The 9,351-nt window shown below is 34.8% G+C and overlaps 1 protein-coding gene across 1 annotated transcript in view; it reads right to left on the bottom strand.

Moving 5' to 3' along the window:
- The window catches only part of LOC103798817 (nipped-B-like protein), a gene marked incomplete at both ends in the record, with an annotated part of 16,629 nt that extends 8,239 nt beyond the window's left edge, over positions 1 to 8,390 (bottom strand). The window contains 7 exon segments of the mRNA XM_009071099.1: positions 1 to 48; positions 1,340 to 1,426; positions 2,943 to 3,046; positions 4,168 to 4,257; positions 4,347 to 4,418; positions 4,599 to 4,796; positions 8,208 to 8,390. The exon segment at positions 1 to 48 is cut by the window's left edge and continues 17 nt beyond it. Coding sequence (XP_009069347.1) covers positions 1 to 48; positions 1,340 to 1,426; positions 2,943 to 3,046; positions 4,168 to 4,257; positions 4,347 to 4,418; positions 4,599 to 4,796; positions 8,208 to 8,390 — 782 coding nt within the window.
- Positions 8,391 to 9,351: the final 961 nt, after the last annotated feature.

The raw sequence follows: 9,351 nt of genomic DNA, 5'->3' as shown, positions 1-9,351 counted from the left end.
CATAATAAGATCTCTCCATAATCTTTCTTCATCTTCAGTGTCATTATTCTGCAACATGCAGGAAAAACATGAGAGTGTGAACAAGGAGTCAAATTTTTGTTCTTACCATGTAAAATATAGTATTACCTTAAGTATACTTATATACACTCATGTATAAAATACTGTATTTTCTTTTTGATACAAAAGTAGTTTTAAAAATCAAGTAACATTTGTTTGACTCAAAACATGCTCGTAACATCTCCCTAAGCTGCAAGTCTTCAAAGTTTCACTGTATTCTTCTGTTAGAACACAAAGAAGCTTTCTGTGTATCACTGGGAAGCACTGTGAGGGAAGATTGCCACATGGTCTGTTTAAGACTGATGTATGTTAAGCAAAATCTAAACTCATTCTCCTGGTGTTTTCTTCAGTGACACCTGTTGCTGCTTTGATCAATCTAATTTTTGCCACTAGAGGGAATTCTTACACAAAAAGACTGCTATAACTCACATGAAATCCCCAAGTACACGACTTGCTCTGCTTCGCAGACCAACCCATCTATTATCAATGGGTTTAAAACACATCTTACCAAATAGGCACATTTAGATTTAGCACAGGCTACAAAATCTCTGTATTCCTGTGTTAGTATAAGTTACAAAACCAAACTTAGATGAAGTTGATTATGACCATCCAGCATTACTTAAATATTGTAGTAACATTATGATAGCAAAACTGGGTAGAATTTCTCATAGCTTCCCTGGTACAGAGAAGAGCCTGCATAGAAAAAGAGTCTTTAGTGCCTGTATGACAACACAGTTCAACACTATTGGCTTCCCTTGTAGAAGTAAGAAGTCAGTGAAACTCTTACCAACTTTTTCCCTTTGGAGTAAGAGAGTAAATCAATATCACAGTGTATTATATGCATGATATATATATAAATATAAAACTTCTTATTTAATGCTCAGGAGAAAGATATATGCTCTCTGTGAAAACTGCAGTATTTCTCTCATTGTGTAAGGGATATTTTACAGACATGTAGCAAAGAAATGCCCAATGGTGCAAATTACACCAGAATGACCACAAGTATTTCAGGATGAAATTGTAATATTTAAAATGAAACTAAAGAAAATTTAAAACTGTCAGTTATCAGTATTATAGTAAAACATGTTTAGTACTGAAAAAAATACAATCAATTGGAATTTTACTTCAAGAATGAAAATTTGGCAATGGCAACCACATACATGCTATATCAGAAATCCCTTTCACACACATACATAGTATTTGAAGCTACCACTAAACAGGACTCAAGTGAAGAAAACTCTATTCTACACAAAGTTGTGATATTATGTAATTTGAAACTCACATGGTTAAGTAAAGTAGAAAGCTTTGACCCATCTTGAATATTCTTCTCCAAAATATTCAGGACTTTTACTGTTTTATCTGTTGAGAGCTAAAACAAGAGAAGAAACATGTCAAACAACTGCAGGAACATCAAGGCTTCTGAATTTCTGACAAGAACATTGGGAGATGAAGGGTAGAGCTTGTATAATCTGAATCACTTAAATGGTAAGAGATTTGACAAAAGGAGAATGCTGATACCATACCTAAAATAGGTGAAAAATATTCTAAGATTGCAATTAAACTGCATTTTCAACAAGCAAAATCCACAGAAATATTTTTAATTGCATATTTGTCATTAATGTTGTACAGTTACACATTCTTGCTTCTAGAAAGGAGAAATGTATCAAATCCAAGCATAAACTACAAATTCTAACTGACCATACAGAGCTTTACTGGGAGAAAATCCAAACTATACAAACAAGCAGAAATAAATTCCATGATACATGAGTGCTAAAGGAAATGTATTCCTAATATTGGTGCTAACTTTGAAGAACTTGCATGTTGAAAAAAAGTAACTCAAACTCACTTATTGAACTATGGAATTATGATTACATAATTTGTAGAATATGCTCAACTTGAGGAGAGACAGTTTTCTTCATGTAGATACTAGTGCCACTCACCTTCAGAAGCAACAAAATTCTGATTTTATGCATATATGTGTGCATGTATGCATGCATGTGTGAAAAATACAGAACAGAGGCTAAGGGTGAGACTACAAGGAAAGAGAAGCACTCATGCCAACAACAGTACACAGGAAAGCAGGGAGATTGAAGGGAAGTCCAGGGAGATATCTAAACGTCGGATTAAAGAAAACTCTCCAGAGTGACTTCACAGACAGTCCATAAACGTAATAGTGACCAAGAACAGGCCAGTGTTTAAACATAAGACTTCCCAAAGCCAAGAAAACCAGGAAGATAAAAGGAAATCAAGAATATTGTTACTACAGGTGTGAAACCAATGAGTTTGCACCAACAAAAGTTCCCTTAACTGAATAGGGAAGAGAAACCACAATGTGAAGTCTACAGAAAATGCATCATCTTACCACCTGGTGTATTTAATTTTCTAAGCTTGAAAAGGTTTTTCGGAGAGATGAAGGAAGAAAGCAACTCAGTGTGTTGCTGGCTGGACATCATACATCTACATTGCACTGATGGCATACATCGGAAAAGGTGGATTTTTTTTACTTTGACAGCAGGTCCTGATTTACTGTGGTTGGTTGAAACCAGCTGTAAGGAGCAAAGCCTGTAGGCTGACATGCTTTTGTGAAAGCAGATTAATTATTTTGGATTTTACTGCTCAGGCACATGTATTACATATTGGTATACAGTTAAAAGTGACACAGAGCAGGACATTTCAAATGGACCTTTCAACAAAAATGTCTCAGCTTCAGAAACAGTTAGGGTGTAGTAACTTTTTAAGCATTTCAGCTAAGTGAGCAGAAGCTCAGCTGTTCTTCAGGTCTGTGCACACCAGCAGAGGGTGTAATGTTATTTCAGGGGAAGTAAGTTTTTGTATGTTAACCAAAATTTTATTTAAATAAAAGAAGTTAGATTATGAAGATGCACCTTGTCCATAATGCCCATTGCCTTGATCTTTGCTGATTCACTACCCAACTCACTAAGCTGATGTTTTCCCAGCAGCAATTCCTGTGGAATCTCATCATCATCACCTTAAAAAAAAAGTTACAAAATTAATAATCATAATTCTAAATAGACTTCAAGCAAATCAATATTTTACATCCAATATGAAAAAGCCAACTGAAGAAAAAAACCTGATTGTCCAGACAGCCAACATCTAAGAGTTCCAAATAGCACCTAATTAAGACAACTGTTACATAGGACTGGTTCTGAAATATCATTTAATAGCCAAACATGAAGCATGCACTTCTGAAAGTCATAAACTAAACACTTCTAATATAACAAAGCCCATTTATTGCAGGTTTTGTGCCATCACCTTCAATTCAGTAAAACAAATCTTAAACTACTGTAGCCCTAAAGTTCAAATCTGGGCAAGGGCAATAGAGGCAAAACACAAAACATTAAGCATATTGAGATACACTGTGTCTTACTTGTATTTTCCCTTAATAAAAAAATCATGATGTTACTAGACACAGAAAAATCCAATGACTTCACTTTTAAGTCCAAGGTTGGATACACTATAGCTTAAAAAACTGTAGCCATTTGTTGCTATGCCCCACCCCCGTCTAATCCCGTGACAAAGATAGGAAAAAAAAAATTAATCAATACTTTATGCATTTCTATAGGAAGTCACTTCAGTCAACTTGAACTACTTCCTCAGACACTTATGCTAAGCTGTTTCTCCACTGAAATGAATAAGAAACACACAGCAATTTCATGTCTCTGCCATAAAGGGGTAAGGAGACCACTGCCTGAACGGACTAATCAAGATCTGTTGGGTCAAAGGCCACAACAGATGCAAAATTCAGGCATCACTAGCAAGAGAACCATCTTGTTTGCATAGATATATTTGACAGAAGGTAACACCCTGACGACATCCCAAAGAAGTATCCTTTCCACTCCAGGGGAATATTCATGCCGCTTTTGGATTAGGCAGAGAGGAGAAAACAGGATCTTCTTCCTGCAGCAGCAAGCGGAATTGGAAAGGCAAAGGCCACCACTCCAGGTGGAAGTCATAAAACCTATATGCTCTAGTAAGTATCAAATGTAATTAAATCACCAAGAAGGAGGTTCAAAAATACTGAGATACATTTTTTGATGCTTCTTGTGTTTCTAATTGAGGAAAACATTTTGAAAATTTCTGATGTATTACCAAAAGCTGTAAAATCCATGTCTTCCAGATTTTCCAAAATATTCTCTATTGAAGCAGTAAACCTTTTGAATGTTGAAGAATCCATCATTTCTGGTGGAAAAAAAAAGAAATTAATAAATAATGATCTTAAATACCAAACAGAAAATACAAATCTTGGAAAATAAATCTTCTAAAATTACCTTCAGGTGTTAGTTTAGGCTCATAAGCTTTCCTCCTCCTTTGTTTTTCTTTTTTCTTCATTTTCCTAGCCACTAATTAAGAGAATAAAGAGTGAGACATACTTCCGCAAAAATTGAATACAGGATTATTTACATTTCTTACAGTTGGATTCAATAGTGCATGTAATGACATTTATTTAAAAATGTTTAACATATCCATTAAAAAGCACTAGTACTACGCAATAGAATTAAATCTTTGAAATGATCAGTTACCCTCACTGAGGCTAGGGGGTGTAGAGTAATCATCCATGTCAGAGTCATCAGGACTGCGATTACGGTAACGGCCGCTACCAGAAACCCTTCTTCCTTCATGGTAATGGCCACTTCTCCTATGGTCACCAGAACTTCTTCTGTCATGTTCTTCATACTCCCAAGCTTCATCTCTATCCTTTTTGTGTCTTTTACGAGATGCTAGAAATTAAATGGGTTTTCATTTTAAGTACAAATCTTATACATTTAATAGCTCAAAATTAAACGTTTTGAAACATGTAAGATGTGTAGACATGGTGCTTAGGGACATGTGGACTTGGCAGCTTTAGTTTTAGAGTTGGACTCGGTGGTCTTAAAGGTCTTCTCCAACTTAAATGATTCTATGATTTGCAAGTTAGATGCTCTTGTATAGCTGTTCTGTAAATCAAGCAAACACTCTGAAACTACTACACACAGTTATGCTACGGAATATTCTAACGATTGCTTTTGAATTACACAAAAACTGTGCCTGAAACTGCAAAGATACCAGAAAACATTTAAAAATGCAAATTTACAGGGCATTTGTCCTTTTAGGCAAACTAAGGAAAGGGGAACAAATCTAAATAAGTTTCATCGTTTTATGAGAAAACAAATAATTTCTTCAGTCATCTAAACTGCAACTGTGACTGGGTGCCCATGTTCCAATTCAGTGATTGCTTTGCTCATTTAACACACCAAGTTCCAGCGAGACTTGGCATAAAGGTATTCTGTTTTGGTCAAGACAATTAAAATTTAGTCTTGGTATATATTGCACGAAATTCATGTAAAAGACAAAGCTGGAGTCACAATTCTGGGCCAAACAGCAAGTCACTACCACAAAGGTTATTAGTATTAGTTTTCAGGCAGGACCAGAAAGACCAGCAAAAGCGAATGTTGATGAATCTGGAATAAATAGTCTATACAGAGATTTGGTGGAAATAAAGTGAGGGAACAGAATGAGAGTTTCTCTGTTACTTTCCAAAAACATCCTGTAGGTTTTGAAGGAGAGAGAGTGCTCATTTCATAGATGAGGCTACCTGATCCATGAAATGATCCAACTTTCCACTGTCTAACATAATAGGATAACTGAGCTAGCAAGGGATGTCTGACACAGACTATGGTGAAGATCAAAACAGATCCAAAACATGGCATTCTAGACTAGCAGTGTTTATTGCTTGTGAACCAGCATGTAGCAGTCCTGACACCTGTATGTCTCTACCAAGTATATCTATATCTATATCTTTAAGCTCATTTCCACCCCAAACTATTCTATGATACATGGAGCAAAAGTACTGGAGAAGAAAGGAAATAGTTTTGCAGGAAAAGGCTGTATGCATCCTAACTGATTCTTTTATCCCATGCAACAGTATTTTGTGGAGGCAGATGAAATCTGTTTCCACAATTTACAAATCATCTTTAAGCTCTGAAGAACAAATTCTGACTCCAGCTACATGTCCATGAGAGAAGTAACTTCCAGTATTGCTTTCCAGCATAATTATTGATTGACCAGTTCATCAACACTGCATGACAAAACAGAATGTGCTACAGCTGTGCTGGCTCCACAAGGCAAATAACATGAAATAGGCACAGCTATTCACAATCACCGCTCTACAAAATTTATTTTGAAGTCGACAAAACTGACTGAAAATTTAAGTATTAACAATATTTCAAGAGTTATTATTGACTTTACACCTAAATAAATACTACTTGGAACATAAACACCCAATATCCAAATTATGCCAAACATTTATGCAGTATCACATTTAGCAGTTATTGTAAGAGATTTATTTCATCAACCTTTATTTTCTCACTATTTAATTTAATGGTATGTCCCTAATTAATGAAATATTCAAAGAAACTTCCCTTTTTCTATAACAGTCACTATTTAATATTTTTTAAAGTTCAATTTTAGGCAATCAAAATAGTTCAGAAAAATGTATTGTAACAAAAATCTATTCAGTGTACTTGTCACAAATCTCACTCTCTTGATCATTTTCTCTCCTTTTAAATTTAATTCAGTTCTACAGCATTCTTTGAGAAATCGTGTAATTTAATTTTAAACCAGATGTACTCACTGAATTGCACAGACTGATGGCCAGATCTCTTGAGTGGATATAATGAAACTAGAATCCTTAAAGCACATAATTACTGCAAGAAGTTTTCCTTAATTTCTTTTACTTTGTACTTAAGAATTTCAACAGCCACTGTGGCTAATACACAGATTAACGTATGTGAAATTCTTGACAATTCTTTCCATTCCCAACCAACTTCAATAATTTTTGCTTTATTTTTTTTAAAAATTCATTGTTCCAGATTATTAACATCATAAACAGGTGATATGATATGGCAAACAGGGAATACAGAATTCTGAATGAATCAAATAATCCTTAATCCTTTGCCATAATCTAGACAGTTTACAATTTCCCTCAAGATCTCATATTCACACACAAAGCACCATTATTCAGTTATTAGTAAAAGGAATAACAAACAAACAAAAGGACACTTTTTTCTGCTTCTTTGTTAAAAAGATCAGAGGTACAACTATTACAATTTTCACATGTATGTGTACACAAGCTCTGTGTATCTGTTGGATGAGAATGTCTAACATAGTAAGAATCAGAACAACCAAATCTTTCTCTTTTGGACTTTAAGAAATACTAAACCCCAAAACATTAACTTTTACAAAAGTTCGTTAAGATACTTACACAAAGGTGCAAAGCACGTAAACTTGGGAAAAATTAATATAAGCAAGATTCTTTCACAGGCTAATAGCCATAGGCATTTCTCCTGTAGACCTGTGTGTTCACAGCTAAGACGTTAACTCAGACTGAACTGATTCACTGTGCTCTAACAGGCTATTTTCAGTGTGCCTAACTGTGACACAGAGACACTAACCACACTCTTACTAACACATATGAAATGCTTTGCTAACTTAGAGGCATATAACAACTTTTTTGACTTAGGAATTTATCCAGTTGCACGGCAAAATTCGAACTACAAGCTTCCTCTTGTCCTCTGAAAACAGTTAATTCAAGACTAGCATCATCAGCAAATGGTATTTTGAGAACCCATCAAAAGCAACTCCAGTTTTCCAAGCCATACTGCAGAGAAGCACCAGAAGAAATATTTTAATAAACTTCTGTGCAGTGAGATTCTCAGTTTATCATGTCAGAAAAATTCAAGAGGGGACCCTTCATTCTTCCTATCAGTAAAGGTCAAAATAATTTTTCTTTGAATACATTTGTATATAAGTTTTCTGTACTGCTTTAAGGATATTTTCCGTAATCTGATTGGTTAAAAACATTTTGTGGTAAAACTGAAAGCAAAAAAAAAATCTAGGCAGTTACTTCCAATAAAGTAATTAGGAAAATAAATTTAACAACTAATCGCTTTTCATCTTGAGTGACAAATTGGAATCAAGTAATTTTCTTGTAAAGGAAAAAAAAAGGGTTCTTGGCTAAGTAGTTGTCAGGACAACAAGCCTGATTATGTATGTTTTAGGGCAGCCAACTTAAAAAAAAAAAATTACATCTTTTTGTTAAAGCAAAATATTAACTTTCTTTAGCTGTAGAAACAGAATGATGTATTACTTACATTCAAAAGCTTCTTCACTGTCATTGTCTTCATCGGAACTAATTTCAGCATATTTTGGTTTCTCATTAACTGTGCTACGTTTGCGCTTGTTCATTTTCACACGTTCACAAAGTGGCATGGTGGATTCAATTTCTGCCAGGAGCTCAGGAGGCAACTCCTTTAACACTGACTGATCTATGCTACCTATTAGTGGAGAGTAAGAAGAGCAAATGTGAACCTGAAGAGAAAAAAGAGGGCCCAACACTACAGTCCTTTCTCAGGAACCACTTACAGGATATCCACTAATAATACCACATTAGACAGACCTGCATATTTGACAGTTTTTACAATTGCACTTACTGTTCACACTACAATTAGAAATTAACATTTTACACTGAATACACATTTCCTTCAAAAAATATTTTGTCAGGCATAAAAACATAAACAAATTCAAACTGGTGAAATACCTTTGTGAAATTATATCACTGCTATACTTCCACAAAGTTTAGCCTTATTTCAGTTCTTCCTCTGCATTTAACAGGTTTTCTAACATGTAAGCAAATTACGGATGCTCAGTGCCTCATTAAAATGTGCTTATTCTCATTCATATTGATTAGTGTACACAAGACAGTAATATTTCCTTTTCCAGTAAGGAGGGACAATCTGTGGCAAAACCTCTGAGGTCTTATCCCTAAATACAGGTCAAATCAGTGACAACTCAACTTCTGCCTCAGATTTTTTTCTTACCTCCTACTAGTGGTATTATGATGCAACACAAACTTTTGCTTGATTTAGTTCCAAAACAAACTTCAAATTTTTTATTTAAGACAGTTACCTGAACCACATCAGGTTTCCCTTCCACAGAGGTAAACAGGCAGACAACATCACACCATTCTCACTGCATTTTGAAACTATCATCAGACCCATATGCAGTTAGAGTGAAGGGATTTGCAGTCAAAATTTTTCCAAGTGACACAAGGAAACCAACTCAAAAAGTTTATTTGATGTCACATTTCTATTTGTCAAAGAAGCTATTACACAGACTTGAAGATTACCAGACTAACTGAACAGCTAATCTTTCTCCAGCAACAAAACAAACATCTTTGTCACAAGTGTCACAATGACCATAAAATTATTTGTTATATATATATATACGTGTATATAT

The sequence above is a fragment of the Acanthisitta chloris genome, unplaced genomic scaffold (genome assembly GCF_000695815.1).
Source record: "Acanthisitta chloris isolate BGI_N310 unplaced genomic scaffold, ASM69581v1 scaffold33103, whole genome shotgun sequence".
NCBI lineage: Eukaryota > Metazoa > Chordata > Aves > Passeriformes > Acanthisittidae > Acanthisitta > Acanthisitta chloris.
This window is presented reverse-complemented; position numbering and strand designations above follow the sequence as displayed.